General features: G+C 37.8%; 1 protein-coding gene across 3 annotated transcripts in view; it reads left to right on the forward strand.

Moving 5' to 3' along the window:
• Positions 1-27,967, forward strand: part of EDIL3 (EGF like repeats and discoidin domains 3) — a 257,146-nt gene that overhangs the window by 141,018 nt on the left and 88,161 nt on the right. For all 3 annotated transcript variants that reach the window (XM_080372557.1, XM_080372556.1, XM_080372555.1), the window contains one exon: positions 8,285-8,398. In XM_080372557.1, coding sequence (XP_080228683.1) covers positions 8,285-8,398 — 114 coding nt within the window. The remainder of the gene's footprint in view (positions 1-8,284; positions 8,399-27,967) is intronic.

The following is a 27,967-nucleotide window of genomic DNA, read 5'->3' on the forward strand; positions in this document are numbered from 1 at the left end:
TTTTTTTCCCTAGCCTTAATTCAAAGTGCCAAAACAAGAACAGTATTCTGCAAAATATTTAAATGGCTCTTTTTCTTGATATTGATTTTTATTACTATTTTTCTAATACTTCTACAGTTAATCTGAAAACTGTGGTTATAGTTACTATTGTATAGACGTGTATTCATAAATGACTTGTAAACTTTAAATTGGCTTTGGAAATTTATGTTTAAGTGACAGTTGCATAGGGGAAATTCCATTATAGAACATGAAAAAAGCTAGGACAATGCTATAGATAATAAATCTATTTTAAAATGTGATTTTACAGGTAGTTGCTACAACTGATTCACTGATACTATAACAGCACTGCTTTGAACAGAACTGTAAATTATAGCTGGAAAAGATGATAAATGAACTGGTGGGGAAAGAAATTACTCGTAATAAACAATGCTGCTTCATAAAAATTAAAGATTGTACTTACCACCTTAAATTTAAGAAAATGCCATTTAAAAAATCTTGAAGATATTCTTTGATTGTCGGTTTCTCAGAACTTGGATTTCTTTACAGGTCAAAGTAAACAGAATCATAGCCACGTATTCCAATTTTTCTTGAAACAAGTTGGACTAAAATTATTTCAGAAAGCACTAGGATGGGAAATAACACTTGATTTTTTCCAAACTTAGGGAAAAGATCAGTTTTTACAGGTAGCTTAAAGTCCTCTATTTTTCTCTTTCTTTCTTTCTTTTAGTTTTTCTTAAAGAGGGCTTGTTAGAGACATAATTAAAAAGTATCAATTAGTATTTATTTATCAAAAAGTATCAATTAAAGAAGCCTAAGAGGACATAAAATTGCTTTGAAAGGCAAGACTGTTATGTTGGAAAGGATGCTTAAGAGGCATTTCCTGACAGAGCTCTAGGTAGGAGCAACTGAACTCTTCTCCAAATTGTTTTTGTTATCTGTTTAGACATTAATGTGTATTGCTGGTAATCAGTGTATCTCAAAAATTCACGCCTAGTCAAGCCAAAAGTTCTGACTTACTGTCTAGAAATTATTTTTATTACCTTGGCTTGCTTATTTAGAATGCCACTTTTGGGTTCAGAACACAACTTTAGTAACTCTCTTACCTGACTTACTCTCCTCTTAATAGAATACTACTACCTGAAATGTTTATACTAAACAGTTTAGGAAAAATTCTAATAGGCAGCTCTGTGACAGATTATTCTGGAGGACATTTACCACAGTATGTTGTACCAAATACTTGCAGGAAAAGGAAAACTTTATATAAAATAATGATAGTAGAGGTAATACAATGTTTGGCCTCTGAGGGCGGGGAGCAAGAGGCTTTTACTTTCACATGTTCATCTCAAGTGTAAAGCTGTTTTCTGCTCTTTTTGAAGAGCAGATAATAAGGATGTCTGAAGAGTGAATCACTGCAGTATGACATTATAGCTGAGGTTTCCTGCAGGTTATTTGGCACAGCATTTTTACAACCTTCTGTGGTCAGGAAACTAGCTCTGAAAAAGCAATCAAACCACTGAATTTTAACAGACGTCTGTCCTTTGTTGAATATACATTGAATACATCCAGTTCAGATTTAATAATACATACTAAATTCCCAGATTTCATGGGAATATGCTCAGGTTTCACAATGTGGTTGTACCAGTAGTGTATTAATCCTTGTTTTTGTGTAATCCTGGTTAAATCAAGGAACAGTTATAGCTGAAGTTACAGTTATTTTCTGCTTACATTAATCACAGCCAAAAAGTTCTTCAGAAACAGGCTAGAAACTTTCTTAAACCGGTAATTAACAATAATAAAATGAATTGTTACCATGGTACTTACTTATCTCTTCTGTATCTTTTAATTAAAAAATGAAGGTGCTTGCAAACTTTCTGGCAATTCTTATTCATTCTGTTTAAATGCAATTTTTTTATATATATTTAGCTTTTTAGAAAAAAAATAAGGTTGTCTTCATTTAGGAGGCCTTTACAATTTAAGATTGTTTTAGTGAACCACAGGAATATGAGACAGAACATTTTCATGAGGATTTTGGGGTGGGGTTTTTTGGTAAATATTTTTACTAAAAGTCTCCTATTTTTAATGGAGATTATTATCTCTATACATGAATTGCTGTTATCCTTCAAATTTTGTCATTTAACTGAGTAGGTCACTGTTTAAGATAGCCATGTTAAATTCTATTGATTCTCTTGAGTCAGACTCTTTACCAAATAAAACTGATATAAATTTATTGTTTTCAATGGAGCTTTACCATTTAATGTCTCATTAAAAAAAATACGGTACTTGAGCAAATTGGCACAAATCGCTAATAACAGAAAAGAGTATATAGCATGACTTTCATGGTATTTGTTAGGAAAGTAATAATGAAGAGTTTGAACATCTGAAAGCCCGTGTCTAAACAATAACAGACTATTACAAAGTTCTGCAAGCAAGATCATACACATTGTTTGGTCTTTACCAATACCGTACTTACCCATGTAATTAAATCTTACAGGATCAATATACAATAAAGAAAAAAATATGGAGAATGCATTTTAAAAAATCTATTCAAGAACCATCAAGCGACTACAAGAAAAGCCTCGACTAGGCTCCAGCTAAAAGATAATTATTCCATACTGTATGTTTCTCCACTTCGTGCTTTAGCAGTTTCCAAATGTGGAGGTATTTAAACATGCTATTAGTTATCAACAACTTCTTTAAAAAATAGAACTTGGTAGAGGAGCTTCTAAGTTTTTCAGTCTTCTTTTTTTTTAAAAAAAATGTAATGGGGTAATTGGGTGCAGGGAAGGGTGTCATGGTTCTCAAATTGTGACTTGATCTTTATTCAGTGTATAGCTGTGAGTCTTCCTAGAAACCAGATATGATACAGAGTTTATAACCAGTTGATATGTCCCCATCTATTTTCTATATATTACATTGACTTTATTATGGAAAAAAAATATTTTCTATTTTAATAGGGCATAACTGGATTATGTCTAATCAATGCTTCTAATAAGAACCAAGTTGACTTTCAATATAGATGCTTGAACCTAGATACTGAGCTGTGATGGGCCAACCGTTCCATCAAGTTGGAAGATAGATCAAGAACATGACTTACAGTTGAGATGAGCAGACCAAGTGTGATCAGGAAGCCAAAATAAGTGCAAAATCAGTGGGTAAGGAAAGAATGTGCTTGTCAGCAGGAGGGAACTTCAGGAAGTCTTTACTGCGAAAGGTATTCCTGGATGAGAAACAAGGGTTCAGGTGGCAGGCACCAGGAATTTGGGATGCGTAAAGAACAAGCGTGCAGGGGACAGGAACACGACACTGGTGTTCATTTGCAGCCAAAATGCAAGCTGCGTCAGCAAAGACAAGTGACTAAGCTTATCAGTCCCTTTGTCACAAAAAGTCAGGTTTACACCAAGTAGCTTGCTGAAGAACTCCAATCACTGGAAGTAATTGTTAAATTTTTGTTTATAACAGTTACATGATTCATCTACCCATTTCATGTGGGGTAATTTTTCAGGAAAACACATGTGACTTTAACCAGTAAAGTCCAGAATGAGAATTATGTATTTTTAATTATATTATGTTAGAAACTACAATTCTAGGGTTTATTCATGTTTTATTAAATACTTAGAGGATTTATATATAAAAATATAATTTTTTATTTATATATATACACACACACACATACACACACATATATATAAAATCCAGAAAGGTGGACAAAATCCCAGAACTCTGCCTCACGATGATTCTCCAGTTCACTATGTAATATAACGAATTCTCCAGTTCACTATGTAATATAACAATTATTTTGTTCTTTGAACAAATTACTGTGCTTCAAACAGAAGTGTGCTTAATAGCTTTGTAGTTATGGTTTGATCATAGGAGGTAGGAAATGTAAATTTAATCATATTCAGCATAAAAAGAAACCTTAGCGTAACCTTTACTTCCTAACCAACTGTCATAGCCCTTCAAGCTATTATTCAAGGAACATCTATTTTCAGAAAATGGTCAGAGTTTGCTCGTTTCTGCACCACTATCATTTTCAGAATCAAGATGCAGTGGAGAAATCTTGGGGGATTGGGCTTGAAGGGGGTTGGGTTTGTGGGGTTTGTGGTTTTTTTTTCCTAGTTGCTCTTTTACATTTAGCTAACCTGGACACTATTTAGAAACACAGGCTTTTCCTGTACTGGCACTTAAACCTTTTCAGGACCCCGTTTCACTCAGTATTTAACAGTCTTACTAGGTCCCTGTGTGAGGAACTCTGAATTCTGTGGTTGCACCCAGCTGTCTGTGTTTTAGTTATTGCAATGCATAAGATCTGAACTACACTTTGAAACCTGACCTGGCAGAAAACCTAAGCTTACCTGACAAATCGTGAGCAACCTACAGTGATTTTACTTTGTATTAGTTAATTTACATTAAAAGCACATCCTTCTGGCATAGGTAGGTTGATTGCATAGTCAGTGACAAATTCGTATCTGACAACATACAGAGAGCTTTCCTTTAGGAGCCTGCATTGTCTTTAGGAGCAACTACTCCAGAAACTCTGGTATTTTAAAATTTCTCTTCAAATTTACTTCTAATCCTGAAAATATGACAAAGTTTAAAAGGGTATATATTTGTTTCAGAAGAAACACACCAGCTGGTGTAAAGTTCAGTGTCATAATTGGCGCATCTACGAAGTTGAACAAAATCTGACAACAATTTGCAGGAACCACTTTTAATTAAATATTCTACATCTGCACATTCAATCAAATGAAATAATGAATAGTAAATTAAATAATTCTGTAGAACTTATGCTTCTTTCTTTAAAACAGTTCAGTTCATTATCTTTCCAACTAAACGTCTGTTCTGGTTTCAAACATGATGCTACAATGAGCTAGTCTTTCCTCATTCATCAAATATGACATATTTGTTTGAACTGATAGGACTAAAGGTTCTCAAATTACTGGAACAAAATCACTGTAGGATCCAAGTAACAAAGATAATAATAAAACCCGTCCATCTTTCTGCACTGATCATAGCTAATTGCTCCATAGGGATAGAATATGAGGATTGCTTTAAAAGTATCTGGTACTTAAGGTTCAATCTGTTTTTTACATAATTGCGTAGACAATATGAAATATGCTGGAAAGCTCTGCATTTTTTCCTACATATTTCAATAGGAATGGCAGATTAGAAAAATTTAAATATCTTAAGAAGGTATTATCTTTACACAGAAAGGCTTTTAAGAGGATAAATTACTACCTTTATTTCACCAAGTAAGAGGCAGTTTGTGTGTTCATTTAATGTTTTTCAGTTCACACTGATTCTGATACTTTTTTCCTACAAATATGTTAGCCTTCATTGAAATGATGAATAACATGATGAAAATGTAAGGTTAATGGACTTTACTTTAAAAGCCAAACAGGGAGCAGAAGAATCTTGTTAAATTGTATAAATACATATAAAGAATTTAGAATTGAGCAGGTCTGCTCTCTGGTCATTTCCCTTGGCAGGTTTTTTCTCACACACTAAGCTGTTACTCCTCTTCTTCCTCTTCGATAGACAGAGATTCAGTTAACCCTGTCAATTTGTATTAGTCCAATATATCGTATCTTTATAGGCAACAAATAGTAAGACATGAGGGATTGAAAAGAAGCTCAAAGATCAGTAACCATCATCCATTTTAGTATAAAAATCTGAATTTTTCCTGGTTCAAAGAACTTAAACTAGCCCTCCCCATTTAGCTGAAAGTCTGTCCCTGAATTTCTGTTCACAGCAACAGGAAGGTAATCCCAGACTCACAGAAGGGTTTGAGGGTAAAAGAGAGCTCTGGAGGTCATCTGGTCCACTCCCTCCTGCTCAAGGAGGGCCACCTAGAGCTGGTTGCCCAGGACTATGTCCAAATTTTTTTTTTTATATCTGCAAGGCTGGAGACTCCAAAAACACTCTGGGCAATGTATGGCCACTGCTCGGTCATCCTCACAGCAAGTAAGTGTTTTCTGATGCTGAGACGGAATGTCCTGTGTTTCCATTTGTGCCCATTGCCTTGTCCTGTCACTGACTGTGACTGAAAAGAGCCTGGCTCTATCTTCAGGTATTTATATAGATTGATGAATTTCCTCCTGACCCTCCTGCTCTTTTAGCTAAACAGTGCCAGTTCTCTCTGCCTTTCCTCATAGACAAGGTGCCTCAGTCCCTTAATCATCTTAGTGGCCCTTTGTTGGACTCTCTCCAGTATGCCCATGTCCATCTCATACTGGAGAGCCCAAAGCTGGATACACCACTCTATGTGTGGCCTCCCCCAGTGCTGAGTAGACACTAAGGATCACATCCCTCAGCTTGCTGGTAATCCTCCACCTAACATAGCCCAGGACACTGTTGGCCTTCTTTGCCCTGAGGGTGCATTGTTGTCTTACGGTCAACTTCTTGTCCACCAGGACAAGCAGCCAAGCTGCTTTCATCTGCTCAGCTTGCCAAGGTGTACTTGTGCATGGGGCTGTTCCTCCCCAGGAACAGAGGTAGGACTTTGCACTTCCCCTTGTTGAACCTCATGAGGCTCCTGTTTAGTCCATTTCTTCAGCCTGCTGTGGTCCCTCTGGATGGCAGCAATACCCATTTGATGTATCAACCTCTCCTCCCAGTTTTGTGTCATCAGCAAAATTGGTGAGGGTGCCCTCTACCCCATCATCCAGATCATCAACGATGAAGATGCTGAACAGGATCTGACCAGTACTGGCTCTGGAAGTGATAGTTACTGGCCTCCAGTTAGACTTCTCACCACTGATCAACGCTCTCTGGGCCCAGCCATTCAGCCAGTGTTCAACCTGCCTTACATACATTAGAGACAGAACTTAAAAGCTACATGGCTTTTTAGATTTGGAAAAAAGACTGGAGGTGCAGACTTCCCTGGAGACATCACAAAGTCAATTAGATGTAGGAAAGCTATGTATTAAAACACTGAATTTTTGTACATAGATTCCTAGTTAATGTGAAAAATCAAATTAAGTGTACAAAAGCTACATACTCAGCTACCAGAAATCAAGGAACTTTCTTGACAGAGCTGAATTCTGCTTATTCTGCACAAGCTTTATTGTATCAGGTTCAGACATTTATGCAGCATCTCTTTTATATATACCACCACAAACCAGGTTTGCATTTTGGGGACAGAAGCAGATTCAACACAACAGTGAGGAGTATTACTTCAATTCGCAGGGCATTTTGCTCACCAATGTGTGCAACTGGTTCATCTCTGTTAAGAATCTTCTCATTTGAATTTATCTCTGTGCTATCCTGTGCACTTTATCAGCAACTGTATCCAATATGAATATGCACTTAAGCAAAACCGAGTGCTTTTCTGTTTGTTCTTTCCAGTGTCTAGTGCAACAGGACTTCAACTCTTAATAAAGCTAGCATGGGCTACCGTCTTTTAAACATTTAACAGCATGCATTGATGCAGCCCTTTGAGATAATGATATATAAAATCCATATGTTTCTACTCCATACAAAAGAAAAATAAATGCAGAGACAGAGAATTTTAACTATGAGGTATTGTTATCCTTCATCTGCCTATTTGTGATGACTGAAAAATACAACATTGCTTTTGAGAAAAAGAATCTGGTATTATACGTGAAGGTTACTACCCTGAAAAAGACTGGACAATAGTATTCTTGCAGCATTTGGCAGTGTACTGGAAAAGGGAAACTCAAACGAAATTAACCACCTTTTCTGTCCTTTGAATTTAATAAAATTTGCAAGCTTCTAGATCAAGCTATTAATTTCAATTTGCCCACTAACTCATGCACAGAAAGGAAATTTTTTAGACGGTTAAACAACCTTGTCAATTAGAAGTTTAATGAATTAAGATGAACTGAGAAGCATTTGTAACTGACATCTGTTGATAAAGAAGTAGCTATATTACTTGAAGTTGCAAGGATCACTAATGAGTACTCTGTTAGAACTAATTGAATTTGTTTATTTAAGGCCAGACTGTGACTTGTGGCCCTGATGTCCTCTGGAAGTTACAGTGAAAATCACTGAGCAAAATTTCAAATTCTGTTGTATGCTGTGACATAGAAAAACTTCAGTAGGTGTATGAAACTAGCTAAATTTATATTAAATTGCTTTGTTTTTTTCCTAAAACAAGCCCTGCTGAATCACATCTTTTATTGAGTACATTTGCTGGGCAAAAGAATGCATGTCTTCTAAAGTCATTTGTGTAACTATGTTGTGGTTTAGTGCTTTAAAACAAGTGCTTACTGCTTGTACAATTTCTCTTTGCTAATCCCAATGCTGTCTCGTGTGCTTCCTGCAGATGTAAATGAATGTGAAGCCGAACCCTGCAAGAATGGTGGAATCTGTACAGATCTCGTTGCCAACTATTCTTGTGAATGTCCAGGTGAATTTATGGGAAGAAACTGCCAACAAAGTAAGTATTCCATGGTTTTACATCCACTTTTTAAAATAAAATAATATTTTCTTTTGCAGAAAAGACCGTAGTATACTATGGAAATGTTTCTGTAGTCTACAAATACATAATGCTCAAAATAGCCACCTTATTCTTTTCAAAACGGAGGAAAATTAAGAGACCAAACCTGTCATGCATTCAAGTAAAGCATCTGCTATGGTGGAAACATTTGCTAAACGCGAAGTTATTATCTAAGAGTCAAACAAGGAGTAGTAAGTAGTCTAAAGTAGAAAATACAAAAACTGGTTCAGGCTAGGGGTTCATCTCACCAAGTATCCTGTCCTCAACAGTAATTAGCAGATACCAACAAATGTAAAAGCAGGGTGAAAATATATGTTACTCTCTGTGACAGATCTCTAAAAGTTGGACCTCTGGTTTACAGAGAAATCATTAGTGGAGTTCCTCCAAGTTCTGTCATGGGAGAAATCTTACATGATTTTACCAATAACATTAACTATGAATGCACTATACAGGTCAGATGCCTAAAGTTATTACTACAAAGGAGTTCTTCACGTAAGAAAGACTAGGGAATCTTGAAGACCAAAATAACAAAAACAGAATAAACTGCTATGGTAAGAAATGCAATATACCTTAACTGAACATCAATAACATGTTAGAGGCTCATGGATTGAAAATACCGCAGAGAAGAAGCCAGTGTGTTTTAGTTGAGCAAAGGATGCTAATAGGGTGGTGTGGCGGAAAAAGCTAATAGAGTGCCATGATATGTCAGGCCTGGTAATTTAAGGGAAAAAAGGAAAATATTTGTGTATTAGCATTTGTAGTGTTAGATACTACATTTAAAATACCTCAGATACTAAAGTCATCCACATTCAAGAAAGGAAATTCCTAGTTCAACGAAGATCTGCTACCATATGTAGCAGGAAAAATAATATTTTTTTAAAAAATGCTACATATTGAATACTAAATAAGTGACACCATAACAAAGCTGAAGAATCTGATTAATTTTTCTGTGTTCACATTATGGATGCATGGGGAAATATGGAGAAGAAAACAACATAGACCAATAACCACAAATGACTAGCTGGGAATTTTTTTACGTAGCCTCAGTGAATTCCCAGATTTACATATGCAACCTGCAGGAGATTTGAGGCATCTTCTTTTGTGCCTAATTTTTGAGACATACGTAACATGTTTATAATTCTAAAGAGAAATCAAAATTAAGATTTGTTTTGAGAAACATTAAGGCCTGTATGGCTACCAGAAAGAATTTGTAAAAAATGAACATCTATTAAAATTTTCTGTAAAAATTGCTGGTGAATCACTTCATATATTTCCTTACAAGGCACAATTGAAATACCATGTGGAGTTCTACCAGGAATCTCCTCCATCTCTTCAGAGTTTACCCGTTCTGGTTTTTTGGCCACATCATGGACATTGCTCAGATTATAGACCACATAAAACTAGTCTCCTGTTTTGCTAGAATTGGGGTAGTCAGAGATATTACTTGAAGTTAGTATTGGATTTTCTGGATCATCGCCTGTTTTTTCGTATTTATTTGTATAGATGTATAGGTAATTAAATGTAAAAATGAACTTTGTGTGTGAAGTTGTATACATTATATATTATATATTATACTGGATTTGATTTTATGTGTGTGTTTGTATATATATGCACATGCATAGTTCTGTTTTGGAGAGCATATAACAGAAAGTATATGTGTACAAAAAATAGAAATTTCCAGTGTACTGAAACAGTGAAAGAATTCCGCTAATGTCAGTAAAGCATTAGCGACTTGCAAAATACATTGCCTACAGTCTGTCTTCCTGGGTCATACTTTGGGGATTTGCAACAGTAAGCCAGTCAGACGATCTTTCTGGAGATGCTTCTGTAGAAGAATGCTGAAAGCTGTGACCCAGGACTCCATCATCTAGCCCATAGAGAAGAACACTAAGTTATTTGAAAGGATAATTCCGTTGAGTGTTGAAGAATTTTTACAATTATGATAAAGCTTTTTTAATTTTACAATTATGATACAACAGTCAAATTGCTTTGGGGCAGAGATCAAGGACAGTGAGCTTTAAAATGTGCTTTGCAGTAACTATTAATTTGTCAGCTGCAAAATGTGTACAGGCTGAGAGAGCTGGAGTTGTCCAGCCTGGAGAAGAGACAGCTCCAAGGAGACCTTCCAGCACCTAATGGGGCCGACAGGAGAGATGGCGAGAGTGTAGCGATAGGATGAGGGGTAACGGTTTTAAACTGGAAGAGGGTGGGTTTAGATAAGATACAAGGAAGGAATTCTGTGCTGCGAGGGTGGTGAGATGGCCCAGGCTGCCCGGAGCAGCTGTGAGTGCCCCATCCCTGGGGGGGCTCAAGGCCAGGCTGGACGGGGCTGGGAGCAGCCTGGGCTGGGGGGGGGGGGGTGGGTCCCTGCCCGGGGCAGGGTGGTGGGCTGGATGGTCTTTGAGGTCATTTCCAACCCAAACCGTTCTGTGATTCTATGGTGTGGTTAAATGGTAGGGCACCGCAATGCAGCACTGGAGCGCAGTGGTAAAAAGCTTCTGTTCTGTACTTCAGCTGGGCAGGGACCCACATATGGGGGCACCACCAGCCTGGTGTCTGCGGGGCAGTATCATGGGAGGAGTGTGAAATCAGATGTGCTTTCAAGATGTAAAAGAAAAGTAATATATTACTTAAATCAGTAATTACAAAATGCCACACAACGTAGATAGTTGAATACTTCTCTTATACCACTCTTTATACTCATGTTATTCAGCTGAACATATGACAAGTTATCAATAAATAACAGATAATTAAGGATGGCAATAATGTTTGCACTGACTGTAATCACTGAGCTACCTCTGTTCAGGAAAATCAATGCATTCTTCTAGTACTGTGGCACAGTTCACAAACTTTGAGCATTCGTCTACTTTTCAGCTAGCTTTAGCACAGCCAGCATTAAAATGGTAACTTTTCCTTTTTATGCCAATATAATTGTGCACTGTGCTGGTTCCTGCAGCTGGGCATGTAAATATCTTTTATTTCATGAGAAATTTAGTTATGTCATCGTACCTAATTATGTAATTACAAGTAGTAATTACATTCCAGCTACACCATTAGTTTTACACGTATTTACAGTAATCATGTAATTAAATACTGTTACCTAATTATGTAAATTACTGATTGCTGTCTCAGTATTACCTCACAAAGCTCAGAGATTGCTAATCCACGTCACAAAATATGTGAACTTTCCTAGATCGATACTAAAAAAAGGCAAAAATACATCATGCAGTCCGTCATGCAAGCCTGTTCTCCGGGATCACTTTCTAATAGTGTGTCTACTTTGGTATATCCCAAATACCAATGCTTTGTAATAATAACTTGTCGTGTTACTCATCAGGTTGAAGGAGTTTATGTCAGACTGTTTTTCCTGATGGTCCCACTAAGGTTTCTCTCTTTTTAAAATTCTGTCATTTAATTCCACAGTAATTAATTTCTCTTCGTTAATCTCCTAAATAATTCCCTACCGTTTCATCTCTAGCACTTTCCAGGTGTGAGACAACTGTTGTGTTACACCCAGGTCCTGCAAGCCTTGTGGGACACCCACTCAAAATCCTTTCGTCTAGTCCCCGGAGCCTCTGCTAGTACCTAGCGCAGCTGAAGTGAGAGGGAAAGGCTTGTCTGCAGCTAAGTAGTAAAATGCCTAATGAGCTTGGAACCGTATCTGGAACACATTGACCATCTTCTGAGTCTCCTTCTGGCATGGATGAGGTTTGGAGTTGCTTTCTAAGGGCTCAGCTGTGAAGTAAAGTTCTCAGAAGACATGGAGCTGACCTCCTGGCCAGCTGATGTGTTTCACACCCCAACAGTGCTTCTGCTCCTCTGGGGTCTTCTTCTGCTTTTTTGAACGTAACCTTGCAATTTTGAAGCATTGGCCTGACCTCTCATTTTTTTTCTGGAGAGGCTTAAACTCGGTCTCCTTTCTTTCTTGTTAGCTACTACTATCTTTAGGCATAAATGATGCTTACACCAGCTGCTTCTCATTGCTGGAAAGCACAGGATGAGGTGAAGTCAAAGTAATGGGGAGTGCAAGAGCACTGACGGCTTCAAAGCACATTCAATTGTTCTGGAATAAGCTTATCAACCTGTTGAGACATTTCACTGAGGATCTGATAATTAGAAAATTTGCCTACAGATGTTTAGTAAACACAGAATGGAAAGGGAGCACCTTTCCTATGCTCTGAAAGCCAAAGCTATACTATATTAATTCCATAATATTTTCCAGATTTCTTAAGGCATCAGCATTTCCTTGATGCATCTCCTGTTCTTGCACGCTCCAAACTTATTTCTAGCTTTTGTGCTGAATTCAAGCTATCAGTTGTGATTACCTCCATTACATTTTTCCTTAGTCTTGGATTGTCTATAAATAAGTGCTGCTTCCAAGGCAGATTCTCTGGGGGTTGAAGTTTTTGCTTTCTGGATGACAAAACTCTTGCAGGCCACAGGGAGCCACTTCCATCAGTATCAGACTGTTTGCATTATTCAGTATGAATCTGCATTGTTAAATCTCCCATGAGCAACATGGGTTGTGGATTGCAGTAATTTGTGAGGAGTTCCACAGGTAATTTTTGATCACTTTTTTTTTTTTTTTTCCATCTAGCAGATGGTACCGTACAGTGGACACATTACAATTCCACCATCACGCATTTTGGAGCTGTGTTTTGCCAGTTGCCAGGAGTTGCTGCCATTAAAGCATATGGCAAATTTTCTCATGCTTTTTTTTTTAAAGATATAGATCAGATTAGTCACTGTAAATATTTTTTATATATGCTATGGCCCTTCCCCTCCTTTTCTGTGTGTATTCAACATCCCCATATGTAGGAGGACTGCATTCGGAGCAAGTGCACCGATTTAGCTTGTCTAGCATGTCAGAAATCCTGCTAGGCAGTGTACCTTCACATTATTTTCATTTGGTTCCTGTGCTTTACATTTCAGTACACTAATGTGTTTATCCTGCACTTGGTTGTCTTCTGCCTTCCTCTCTGTGGAAATCAAAGTGGCGTTATTTTATTTAAATGAAAACACCCCTTCTTTCAGTGTCATTTTTACTTTGAAATTATCTAAAGATCTGACAGATCTAGCCATAAAGAGACTTTCAAGGCTTCTGCTTACATGCAACCTGATACTTCCAAACTAGGTGGTGTCACTCTGGTGCACTGTGATTTTAGACTTTTATTTCTTTCAAAATTTTCCCCAGGAATACGGGATACCTGCAGCTTGCATGACCTGCAGTGCAGGAGAAATAAATAGTTTCACAGTATTTTTTCAAGAGGCTATATCTTCTTCTTTTATTTTCACTTACAAGTGTTTTCAAGGCAGTATCCTCACTTGCCAGGACTTTTTTGCTTCGGGTGCTTGTCATTTGAGATCCGTTGCTTGATGCTCAAGTCTTCAGTGAGTCTCTACCTTCCCTCGCTCCAGCTCCCATAAGCCCTGGCTCAGGACTCGGGAGTCAGAAAGCTTCCACACTTAGGTTCAAAAAACCCCCGTGCAAAACAAACACCACAGGATGAGGACATACAAAGTGCACAGGCAAAATAAAACAATTTATGAAACAGTTAAAAGCTATGTTTTCATGGGAATCATTATGTCTGGCTAAAATCTGTCATCCAGTAAGTCCGTGTTTTCAAAATATAGATAGGAATCAGAACTTAACCATTTTCTTAAATTAATAAACCTGGTAACAGGGTTTCTGGTGAATTCAGCTCATGAGAATGTCCTATTAAAATTAAGCTGTTAAGCACTGGACTATTGTTGAATGGTAAACATGATCCCGTTACAGCCATACCTCATCTCCAGATTACCTGCTGGGGAACCTAGGTTTAAATGCATAAGATTTTTTTATGTTGTGGCTTAAAGCATGTAGTAAGCCACTGTGAATCACTTTGTTTGACAGGAACCAACATGAACTTGAGTTCCCTAAATTAGTGATTACTATTAGATTCTCTTCAAATGAGGTTTAGGAGAATCTAAATTTTCTACAGCCTGAAATACCAGTTTGACTAATTCTATGAATAATCCAACATGAAGTTTGGTTTTAAGCATATTTTTGGTTGTTTTCAATATCTGACAGTTTTATGATCTGAAATACTGGTGTTTTATTAAACGCAGTGTATTTCTGTAAAACAAAACTGGCCAAACATACCCATTTTTCTCTTGTGTTCTTGAAATTGCTCTATAGTTCAAGTTGTCAATTATTTATGATGATACCTACCAAACTTTCATGTTTAATCAGTTGATTCAGGTTTTCAACTTTCATTAGGGAGAAAAATGAACTATAGAAATAATTGTAGTTTCTAGAAATACAGATTGTGGTAATTAAGTATGGGCATTATAATCACCCACAAAAGAAGAATATATGCATTCATTAGTACACAAATAATTTATTCTTTTATATTGGAGTTTCTGTCCCATTTTTATTCATCTTCCCAGTATGTACTGGAATCCTGTTCAGGCACATGCTAAACCTGAGAGATTTCTAGATGACCTGTGGATTAGAGTAGACAGACCTTAAACTGAAACCAGACAGGTTTCCTGTTGCTGTTTTTCCCATTTATTAAATAGGTAAGATCTTGTAATTGCCTTAAATTTCCAGAAATTTCCAAAGACACTCTCTGTTTTTGTTAGGGAATTGAGACAAACAGCCCATATTCCTGTTTTCCATTGCATCGTACCGTAAAGTAACAATTCCTTGAAAACTAACACAAACCAGCCCTGCTGCTGCCAGGAGGAGCCTTGCTTCAGCTCTTTGCCCATCTTGCTGCTTTTGCGGCTGCTCATTCAGAGCTGCTGGTTTACCCATTTGCCTTGTTGTCCTTGCAAAAACTGAACCAGGAAATAAAAAAGGTAGTTAATGAAGGAGGTAAGTTCCCTGGTCCAGTGAACTTCATGGCCACACAAATACTGGGCTGCTGGAAAGGAATGGCAGGGGGCAGAGCCTGGACATGAAATGAGGACCTAATACCAGCTAAAAATGTTAATCAGTCCACAGTTTAACCAAGATACTAGAAACTGTTCTTTAATTCAAGTTTAAGGCAAGTGGAAGAATTGAACTTTTGTGTTTTTCTCGGTTTGTTTCTCTGCAAAGATCATAAAATCTAGAAGCTAGAATTCTCAGCTAATTTGCCAAAGATACAACAAATAAAAATTCAGTAAATATATATATTCCTGTTTGTCATTATTTAGCTTACAAGTTCGGGAATTGCATGGAAAATTTAAGGAGATTTTATAGGTACATATGTGTGTGTGTAGGTGTATATATCTATATATATGCACAAATATTACCCTGAGAGAAATCAACTCACTTTTTTTATTGTACTCAGGGTAGTTATCTTATCATCCATATGATGTCCTTGCTGGTTCAAAGAATAATGTGTGGTCAACCTCAGACAAAAGGAAGAATTGAAAAAAAAAAAATTGTGCCAAAAAGAAATGTATCTATTTAATATAAATTTAATAGTAATACTTGATTTATGAGCTCCCCGCATTAGAGAAATATCTTAGAACAGAAACATTAGCAGTACATTTTGAAAGCGCAAGAGGGAACTTTAACATGTTAGGTGTGACTTAAATCCATGTAATTCAACTCAGCCTAGGTAAATATGACGGTTTTTTAGGATGCTATAAGAATAAAACCCGAGGTTAAGTAAATGCTGAAAAACAGGCTAAAACTTTTGTCAGTAGTAAGGCTGATGATGCTTTATTTACATTTTTAACTATTTCAGCTAATCATGGATGGAACGCAATTTCTATATTCACATTGGACAAAACCCATCTTGAATCTCTTGCTGAAACTAATGAGGTTTGCTGAGACTACACCATTCTGGGAATATTGTCTGGCTAGCATTTCTGTGTAGTGTATTGGTATGAAAGTGCAAAGAAGCAGAAAATGTTACAGAAATGACAGAACACATTGTTAACATTGGAATGTTCTTCCAGGCATTTCAATGACCTAGCAAGAAATATTAAGCAAACTCTAACGTTTCTAATATTGAATCTTCAATCAAAAGCACACTCTGGCCCTTCCACTGCAGACCTTCTTTGTCCAGGCATCCTGTGTAAGATGCAAAGGTGTGCAAAATTAGGCTCAACAGATGACAATTGTAGTTCTTCCTTTCAACACAATAGGAAAATGAGACTGATCTCTCAGTGTTTGATGTTGGAACAAAGTCCTTAGCCCAATGCCTCTGGGTATGTTTTCACCATGCTGCAATTGTACCGTACATCAGTGTAACCCTTTGAAAATTTGTTTCTCAATATCTTACTTTGATTAGGCAGTAGAGGATACAATCTTTATTCAGACACCTGACAGAAACCCATTCTAAAATATTCAGACAAGCCCTTAGGACCCAACAGGCATATTTTACACATTTAATCATGTCCTTAGTACAAAAGTCATCTAGTGCAATAATAGTACCTTGTGGGTTGTGTCAATAACTACAAAATGAACTCAACCCTATATTCAGGCATCTACAACCTGACTTTGTGACATGTCATTGTAGCTTGAACCACCTGGTTGTGGTGATTTTTTTGCCATGTTTCCTTACCTAAACCTACTAATCTGCTTTTCGCAGGCATTGTATCATTTTTGACTCATGGTACCCCTCAATTACCCTCAGTAAAGAGGCAGAAATGTTGTGTTTGGCTCAGGAATTAGTTCTCCTGTCTTCCACCTCTGTTATTCCTGCTCAGGGAGCAATACAACCCTACCTTTTCAGTGACATAGAATCATAGACATTCACAAAAAGTAGAGGAGAAAAAATACTCATAAATATAATGCACTGTTCCTATGCTGGAAGAACTTTTGTGTGCATTTTTATGCATGGCGAAGCCTATGACAATGCATATTTCAGCATTTCTAAGGTTTAAAAGAAAAATTACAGCACACCATTATTCTCAAAGTAGCCTCTATAGCTCTTAAGTTCCTGGTCTGGTCAATAATGCACATTCTCTTTTTATGTCCTCACAGAATGAAAAATAATTTGCAGGTAAGGAATTGGTACCATAAAAGAAATAAAAGCCTGACTGTAGCCAGTAGAAGCAAGCTGAAAACAAATCACCAGTTAGTGTGACCAAAAAAACCCCTTAAAGGTATGGAAAAACAGCTTCAATAAAAGCACTAATTGTTATAAATACATGAAAAGAACAATTCACTGCTGCAATAGGCTCAACCAAGTTCCCAAGTCACAGGATCATTTGTTCTGTTTCAGGTACTAGTCCAATTGGAAAACGCCTTATTCCAAGGCTTAGTATTTATAAGACAAAGGGAGCTTATTTCAAAGTAGATGAATCATGGAAGGTGGTTTGCCACCTGAGTCAGCCTGGTCTAGTCGGCCGCTACCCTTTGGTAGACACAGGAATGAACAATGATAGGAAAATCACCCTTAGAGCCATGCAAACTCCTCGTAATGGAACTGCCTTGAGGTTTGCAATGGTTCACAAACTGATTGCAGGGTAGAAGTACAGGTGAGTACGGCATAAACCTTGTAGGAGTTGGAAGCTTGAAAGAAGATTCACATTTTGGAGATTCATTTGCACTTGGAATTCAGGCCAAGCTGTGAAAGATGAAAAGCCATGTGAACTAAAGAGAAAATGGAACAAAACACGGTTACAGGAGCCCTAAAAGAACTAAAATCTCCAGGTTCAGCAAAGCTCCCACCGGCAGTTTTCATAAGGAGGAGGAAATGTCATATGTTCAGTAATCAGCTTCCCACTGAGACAGGATTCACAGCTCCTGCTGCTTTGGACAGACGGAGAGTCCAGCAAAGCTCCTGTTCCAGGCATTGGTGCAGCCATGTGTGAGCTACATAGGAGGGGAATGAGCAGTGCTGGTAGGTTACATCTATTTTGGACCCTGACGACCACCATGCTCATTTGTTGCATGTCATTAGATGATCCAAGGGCTCAGAAGAAATCCAGAGTATCTCCAGTGCCCTGTTGCTTGTGTTGGAAGGAAGAGCAGCATGTCGTTCATCACAACTTGGTCTGATTCCTAAGCCTCCTCAGGGTTCCGCCTGGGAATGGCAGTCGTTCATTGCCTGTGAGATCAGAGGCCAGTCTTATTTACTCAGGGGTGTCACTGCTTCAAAAAACATGTGAGGACACGAGCAGATATGAAAAATTCCCCAACAACACAATACTGAGAGAGAAAGGCTTTGTTTCTGTCATGGTGTACATAAATTTGGACTCAAGAAGGGTGCAAGTGAGTTTTTGAAATGGAGTAGGGTTAAGACTTGAGAAATTTGGAAGTACTTTGCCTAGAAAAAACGCTCAATTTAAACCCTTTTTCTTTGCATCTGTGATTGTTTTCTAGTATTAATGCGAAATGTAATTCGGCCAGCTCTTGTTTTGGTGCATTTACTTAGAAAGTTTGTTTACAGAAAGGTATCACACAAAACTTTTACCCTGTAAAACTGATGGACAGATTTACATCCCTTACTGATCCAGAAAAATCTGTTTGATAATGCTCAGCCATAAATACGATTTTCCTGTGCTGGCAGATCTGTACAGTTGATGGTGACATTGTATGCCTTCAGCAAAGATCAGTTTCAGTGTGTAGTATGTAATATTGCACCTATTCTTCTAATAATAATATAAATTCCCATTTATGCTGCTGTTGCTGAAACCTAATTTCATAATTACTGCTTCTATTTTTGTGCAATTCACTTTTGCCCATCCATGTTTTGAAATTTCATCCCAGGGGTAGCATAAAAATTAACTGTGTTGTAATTCATTACATCAAAGTTAAATAAAAGCAAATATTGCTAAGAAAAATATTCCCCAGTATTCTTTTAACTTTGAAAACAAATTTGAATCCTTACATCCACTGTATGCAGATAGATTTCTTTTTTTTTTCTTCAGTGTTTCTAAAATGTGTCCTTTCTCTTCTGCATAGCAGTAAAACATCTATACAGGAAGTGGAATATGGATTTTGCTGTGATTACTGAAACGTCTTCCTCTTCTTTTTCTTACCTCCTGGTCCTTCCAAAATATTTTTCATAATACCATTAACTTTTCCATCAGGTGCAAATTTGAGTGAGTATTGAGTTTTGTTCATTTTTAGACATAGGAAGTTTTTTCCTCGATAAAAAGTGTCAGGTGGAAAATACTCAGGAATTAAATTCCTTTCCCAAATCGCATGATGGAATCTGTTCAGCCTCTTCTCATCTCTTCTGAAGTTAATGGGGCACAAGTTACATGATGTCCTTTAAAAGCTCTGATTTAGTCTTAGACATGCAAATAAAACTGCTAGAAAGAAAATATGGTCTATTAATATGGTTTATTAATGAAGTGTAGTATGTTTTTCCCTTCACCTAAGAAGTTAAATCTCTGTAGCATTAATTGCAAATAGATTTAAAAATTGAAACACTAGTTTTTTGATGCTGTTCATTATTAGTATTTAGTGATGGAGAGTCCTCTTTTCAGACACTTTAATATACTTTAAAAGTGGTGTTTGGTTCAATATGGAAAGCCATCATCTAACCTAATGAGATTTGCTGTCTGCAAAGTACAAGGAGAAGCAGACCTCAAGAAATTCACCAAGACAGCTTACTGTGTAGGGAGCTGGCTAAGTTAACCAGTATTAAAAGTTGAGGAGACGTGTAATTTTTGTGAACAGCAAAAAATGCAGCAGTCTGCAGTGTCCATGTGTAAGGGACGTAAAGCAGATGAGTTTTTCCTCTTGGGGAAGCAGAGAAGTGACTGCACTGTTCTGCGACTGGAGAAGGGGCCTGAGGAAAATCAGATTCAGCCCCACTGGCATCTTTTATGCATGGTGGAGCACCTTCAAACGATTGTGTGAGAGTCGCGACCCGTAATTCTCACAACACCAGGAGCTGCGATATGAATAACACAATCTCAAGTTTGGTCAGATACGGAAGGTATTTCATTTTCTTATAAGTAGATGGTAGTCTTGTTCATTTAAACTTTACAACTCCTGAAAGACATATAAAGCTTCAACTCAAGCTGCTGCATTTTCCAAACTGCAGTTGATTCTTATTCATGTTGTTAGATGCAAATACACACCTGCTGAAGAGATACGGTAGTTAAGTGCACATATTCCTCCTTGTTAGTTTTGCTCAGATTAGGTCCTCTTGCACAAGAGAAGCTGAGAAACAAGTCCCCCTGTTCTGTCAATCCTACTGCAGTTAAATTAGCAGACCAGCATCCAACATTGCAATATCGTGGTCCATGTTAAGGCAAAAGGATCTGAAGTCACAATAAATTTTACATAGGGACACTTAGACAAGAAAGGCATTAAGATGTTTCCAGAGTCATGTGAGCTTTTTGACTTGCACTGAGGATATGGGATGAAAAGGTTATTGGGAATTCAGACTGAGAGTTCTAAGTTTTTATAACATTTTGTTAGAGTTTTGTGATAAGTCATTATGGATAAATAATAGCATAGTTTACTGCTATTGCTACTTTATTGAAACAAAAGTATCAAACAATTTGGCTTTGGTGATTGCAATGTAATTTTGTTATGTGCACGTTTATTTGGAGTTGCTTAATACAGACATTGTCAGCACAGCAGGGTCTCCTGGCTGTTACTCAGCCATCAGAGTCTAACGCTTCAAGATGAATTTGTAAACAGAGTTGTGCTCATTTCTCTGTTACTGACAGGTAACTTCCCATTTGCCTGTTCTTATAACATTTTGTGAATAGTTCTCTTTACGTAGTTATCCCTGAAAGTTACTGAGTCGTTCTGTAACTTTTCAGATGTCTAGGCATTTTGTAAATAAAATGAGAGATTTTATTCACAATGAAGTCAAACATTTACTTTTTGCTTTATTTTTGAAAGGAAAATGCGAAAAGATTTGGATTTTGGTAACTGGATGACGTTCTCTAATACCTCCCATCTCTTCTATAAACAGCTGGAATGGAAAAGTCACAGATATCTAGTGGCTTCATTGACCACGTTTATCTTGGAGGCATTCCAGGAAAGGGGATATTATTTCTTAGTTTGTCATCTTAGAAATACAAATCTCTTCTAGGTAATCTCCTAACAAACTCTTTTCCTATATAATATTAAATTATTGGATAATAAGGCTTCTTACAGAATACTGAGTAAATAGCCTATAAACAGTATTAAAAGGGATGCCTTCTGAAATAGTGGCTTTTTAAAGTCTACTTTCTATTCTTAATTAAACTGCTATACTTATTCATTATGTATGCAGTGTGTTTTCTTGGGAATTGTTTTTAGACTATTTACATGAATAACATAATGTATTCTTAGCTAAATTTCAGTACCATTTTATTGGTAATTTCTTAAGAACATGAAAAAACATTGCGCTGGGTCAGAGAGTTCAACAGCCCAGTTGGCTTACCAAGTCTGTGACTGTGGCAATGACAAACATTGTTTAAGGAGAGAATGTAGGCTGGGGCAGTTTCTACCATTTCTTCCCCTCCTATCTCCTCCACGTCTACAGTTCCTGTAGGAATATCAGAGGGCACACCTCTGGTCAGCCTCTTCAGTTTCATCTGTGGACCTATTCCTGAGTTTGCCTGGTTTTTTTTTTTTTTTTTTTTTGAACCTGTTGATCCTTTATCTGCCTCTAGAAGGCTCCGGAAGACCACTACCCACTGTGCAAAATACATTCTTCTATATGCGTTAAGCTGATTTTTTGTGAATTTCAGTGAGTGCTCCCTATTTTCAGTAATGTAGATGGGATGAACAGTACTGCATTCATCTCATCTATCTCTATGTAAAGTTCAGTCATATCCCTCCTTGGCCTTTTCCTCTCCAACTTGAAAAAATCTAGGTTTTTATTCCCTTTTCCTACAATATCTGCTTTTTCCCTTTAATCATTTGAACTGCCATCCCCTATGATTTCTTTAGCTCTGCACCTTCTTGGAAGGCAGAGACCTGTACTGCACATGGTATGTGGTCACACCAGGGTTTCATATACATGTAAAATAATACTCTGTGTCTTGCTCTCAGTGCCTGACTTTTTACCAGCTTTTTTTGGCTGCCACTGCATTTTGAGCCAAGAACTTCAGAGAACTGATGATGATGACTGTGAGATCTCTGCAGTCCTAATGGCCATTTCCAAGTTCAATATTGTACAGGCATACTTTAGGGTTTTTTTTCATAGTTGCAGTATTTTCCATTTGTGTACATTGAGGTTAATCTGTCACCCTTTCGACCACTCATTCAGTTTTCATTGTCCTTCTGGAGCTGCTCATCATCAGAGTGTCATTTGATCAAGAGAGCTTAGTAGCTTCAAAGTGGACAATTTCCCCATTCATACTTTCCTCCAGGCCACTGATGAGTAAAACTTACTCCAGCAATGATCCTCAGGGGATACCACTGCTGACATTTCATCTTGAAAAGCTAATTCTTGTCCTTTAATTAGACTTATAGCTGTGGCAGGGCCTTTTCAGCACTCCCTGGCAAGAGCCTTTCATGTGGAACCTTATCAAATGCTTTCTGAAAACCCAAGCGTGCTGTTTCCACTGTATTTCCTTTATCTCTATGCACATTATTCCCATTAAACTTGGTCAGGTGAGGCAGCACTGCCATTTACAGAAGCCATGTTGGCTCTTTTCCAACAGATTGTCTTTGTCCAGGTGCTTAGTGATCTTAATTACAGACTTAGCAGCCTACAAGATGTCTAAGTCGACTCACCTGCCTGTGGTTCCCACAGTGCATCCTAAAGCTGTGTTTTGTAGGTGGGAATGAAGTACTGGTCTATTGTGCAGCTCTGTAGTCCCCTAAATCTAGCCTTTTCATCTAAGCACAATTCCTAAAAACACTACGTCATGAAATCACATTACCGCTGGAAAAAGCAAGTCATTAATAGGTGCCAGGAAACTCCAAAATCCTGTAGTTTCCATTTTTTAAATCCTCAGGCTACCTAAGATTTGTCTGTTTTCAACCTGTGTCCTCAGCGTGGAGCTTGTAGAGCAAGTGAAGGCCAAAAGTGAATTTTACAACCTTACTATAAAAGTATGAAGAGAGGATTTGGTAATGGAAGCGTGTAATAGTCACTTAGCAGTAATGGCACTGTTGAGAAGTAGAACGTAATATCCAATTTCTTTATATTTGATTAGTTCTGATAGCCATTGCTTACACACATGAACCGTGTTGTCCAGTATGATAGCAGAATAATGTGCTGCTGTGGGCTGAGATGCTACATCAGCATAAAAAGCATTTAATCTCTTTGGACATATCAGCAAATAGGTAGCAATCCTTCCCATTACTGTCTGAAAAGCTGTCTTCTGTTGCACGGAACATAACTAATCACTTCATTTTCATGTCACCTCCTAGAGGCTTGAATCTTACTTAACACAGCATCATTTGAAAAGTTTGCTTGTCTGAAAGTGTCTGTGCGCTTATTAGCTGCCACCGACGCAAATTGGTAAAGATGTTGCCTTTGACATACAGTATTTTACGTGCGGCATGAAACAAGATTAATCATATTCTTCACCTCAACGCTGCAATACCACACTGGCTACTAACATATTTGGAATCATACTTCAGAAATCAGAGTAATAATAATAATTAAAATGTTAATAGGTCGAGAAAATCCATTTATGTTTTGTTTTAAATCTGCGAAGCAAACTTATGGAGATAAATGCCTTCTGTTAATCAGATTTCAGAGTTGAATGGCTCTATAAACTTACCAGGCCTCGGCAAAAAAGTGTTATTCCTTTGTGTAGTTAGGAGTGACCTCCAAGTTATAAGACCTGCATGTTTCGTTCTTTGTCTAGTAGATTAAAACTATCTGAAATAATCACTGACATTGCGTGTTCTTGGGGTCTACTGAAGCACAAAATAAAATGGGGGTTTGTAAATTCAATTTTGTGGTTTCATTTTGCATTGCAAGAGACTAGAAAGAGGAATGCATGATCTGTTACCTTGTCTCAGTGGAAGGGCTGATTAAGTTCCTTCAATGAGAACAAAAGCATTGATTGGGTCTTGCCCGTGGTCTTCAGAACAACAATTAACATGAGTTTCTACAACCGAGTTACTCAGTATCATTCAGATCAGAACACTGGATTTGGGAAAAACACTTGAGCTACACGGAGTAAGGAAACCATGTGATTAGCTGCAGAATGATCAGAATGGTGAGTAGCTAAAATGTGGGAAGTTGAGCTTGTGACCTGCAGCTGTCCCCCCACTATGTTAACGCTCACCAGCAATCTTCAGCTCCAGTCCATGCAACGAGAGGTTGAGTAGCTCAAGTCCAAAGCACCGCTGCACTGAAGCTGGAGATTTCTAGCTATGGGTGAATGTCTGACTAGCAAAACCAGATGTATAGCTAATGTGGCTGCGGTAGTACACCATCTCTTTTGGGCAACGGTGATTTTAATCTTTGTATTAGAGATCTGCAGTTTTAAAATTCAAAAAGTCAGTGTTCCATACACAGCTCTCACACAACTTAGAATTCATTCCAAGTGAAAATTTGCCTCTGTGTGGGAGGGACTGTAGAGGGCTTAGGCTCTGCCTGTATTTAAAAGTGATGTTTTAAGAGGTGACATAAGAAGCAATAGCTGCTAGTGGGGGGAAAAAACCCTGTCTTGAACTCGAGAGCAGATGAGATGGCAGTAAGAATATGCTTGACAAAAGAAAAAAAAAGAAAGGAAGCCAATACATTAAAATAATGTGTATGTAGGAACGTACTTACTGTGTCTGTATAATCTGTAGCTGTACCGGTATGCTGTAATCAAGTGTTCTTGGATTACTGAAGCCACGCCATGAGACAATTAATCAGATAATGAGTGGGATACATAACCATCCTTCGCAATACCTCCACACAATATGTTTGCTCTTTGCAAGTATGACTGAAGTAAACTGAATGTACAAAGGCAGAGTACTTCCAGTAACTTAAGATTCTAGCTCTTCAATCTGTTGTAGGGTGCATTTACGCATCTGATCTGCATATATATGCAAAGACAGCATCTTCCAGAAAAAGAAAAGTCTTCTTGGGAATCTACCTTCTCCTGGAAATGAAGATGTAATTTCTAAAATTAGAAATTCTGCTTTTAAAAATATACTGATTATCCATGCAACTAATGTCAAAACTTTGATTTGGTACAGGAAAACATACAGAATTTTTGTATGTCAGCTATCATTGTAACAGACTGTGACTGATTGGGAGAAATATATTCATCCTTAACTTTATCAAAAAAATCTGGACTGCAGACACATTTGTAGAAAGTGTTCTGCTTATGAATAGCTCCCAAGAAGAAAAAAGTGCTAACCAACAATTTATTGTTATTGTTATTGCTATTATTAATTCTTAATTGTTAATTATTAATTGTTATTTCTTGTAGCACTGCATAATAATGAATGAAGCAAAGTACTTCAGGGAAAAGTACTTCTTTTTACAATTTACCCATTGTAAATAAATAACACTCCAAAGTTAACAGATGAATATCAGATTATTCCTACTCAGAAAAGGCTCCTCCGTGCTGGTTTGACAACAGGATTTACCAGTCTGTGAGCATTGATCTGCAAAGAACCTGGAGTTATAACTATCTGGAATGAGAACATCACAACAAGGTTGAGGTTGGCAGGGTCCTCTGGAGGTCATCTAGTCCAGCCACCCTGCTCAAGCAGGGCCATCTAGAGCCAGGTACCCAGGACTATGTCCACTCAGGTTTGTAGTATCCCCACAGACAGGGCTCCACAACCTCCCTGGACAACCTGTTCCAGTCTTTGTCCATTCTCACAGGGAAAAAAGGAAAAAAAAATACTAAAAAATCACATGTTCAGGTGGAATTTCCTGTGGTTTAGTTTGTTCCTGTTGCCTCTTGTCCTGCCAGTGGGCACCGCTGAGGAGAGTCTGGCTCCTTTGTATTCATTCCTTCCCATCAGACATTTATACACATTGATAAGATCCCCCTGAGCCTTCTTGTCTGCAGGCTGAGCAGTCCCAGCTCTCCCAGCATCTCCTTGTAGATATGCTCCAGTCCCTTAGCCATCACGGCCCTGCACCGAGCTAATTCCAGTAAGTCCACTTCTTTTTAATAGTGGAGAGCTCAGCACTGGACATAACACCCCAGATAAGTCTCCTCAGTGCTGAGTAGAGAGGAAGGACCACCTGCCTTGACCTGTTGGCAGTTCTCTGTCTGATGCAGCCCAAGAGGCCTTCTTTGCCATGCTGTCTCATGGTCAGCTTGTGCAACAGGACCCCCAGGTCCTTTTCTGCCAAGCTACTTTCCACCTTCCCAGCCTGCCAAGGTGTACTTGTGCATGGGGCTGTTCATCCCCAGGAACAGAGGTAGGACTTTGCACTTCCCCTTGTTGAACTTCACAAGGCTCCTGTTTAGTCCATTTCTTCAGCCTGCTGTGGTCCCTCTGGATGGCAGCAATACCCATTTGATATATCAACCTCTCCTCCCAGTTTTGTGTCATCTGCCAACTTGCTGAAGGTGTACTCTGTCCCAGTGTCTGGGTCACTAATGAAGGTGTTGAAACTGTTGGCCCCCATATTGACCCATGGGATTCACCACCACTGGCATTAGATGTAATATAAACAGAATGAGGAGTCACTTGGTATTTCTAGGGCAAAGAGCTTTCTGAGGTTTTCAGTGGGTATTTTGACTTGAATCACTTGCTAATTCCAATTCCAAAGTCACATCAGCCTTTTCATGATCATGTTTTTCAACAGAATAATCAAAGTCTGGAAAGTTATTTGCTGTTATGCTCATCTCTTCCTTGGCATCTGTTTTTAAAAGACCTTTTTCCGTAAAGCCCAAGTATGATAACTGTCTAGTAAATCTAGTTTTGCAGAAAAATATATAATCATGTATTGTTAAAATAACCACTTTTCAGTGTTTTTAAAACTCACCAGCTTAGTTTCACTTAATTTTAGCCTCTTAAACCTAGGCACTTAAGTTGAAGACAAGTGCTCTAGGTCTGTCCCTTGGTCAGTAGACACAGAAAAGATGACCACATTTGTCTTAAACACTTCCCCAATAGATGTTGGAATAATGGAAAACATGGTTTTGAGTTGCCAGTTTCTTTCCAGAGATGACAGAAAGAGCCTAAACAGCTATTCAGGGCAGATACGTAACTTCTAGGTGCCTGAAGCTGGGTCATATGGATTGCATCCCTTACATTTGCTTTGTTTGGTTAGCTATTTCTTAATTCAAACACTTTGGAATAATGTCCTATTTATGGTGAAATGAGATGTTGATAAGGAAAAAATAAGGGGCTATGAAGAAAAATTAAAAAAAGGTCATGTAAAGATTTATGTTTAAAATACACCATGGAGTCACAAATGCATCTCACTTTAGTATACTGCTGTAGTAATGAAAGGCTTCTCTTACTGCACATATAGCACGATAAGTTTCTGAATTTTTTCCACCCTAATAAAAGTCCATGACCTTGAAATTAATTCTGTATTTTTAAATAAACAGGACTTTAAGCCCTGATCCTTAAAGGTGCTCTACATGAATATAAGGTTATACCTACATCAAATGGCTTCCAGGAACAAAGTCTAAATGCCGATATCTGAATTTGCAGTTATTAAAAAGTTGGCTGTGTTATAGAAGAAGATGGGA

This window comes from Falco punctatus (genome assembly GCF_963210335.1).
Source record: "Falco punctatus genome assembly, chromosome: Z".
NCBI classification, from domain to species: domain Eukaryota; kingdom Metazoa; phylum Chordata; class Aves; order Falconiformes; family Falconidae; genus Falco; species Falco punctatus.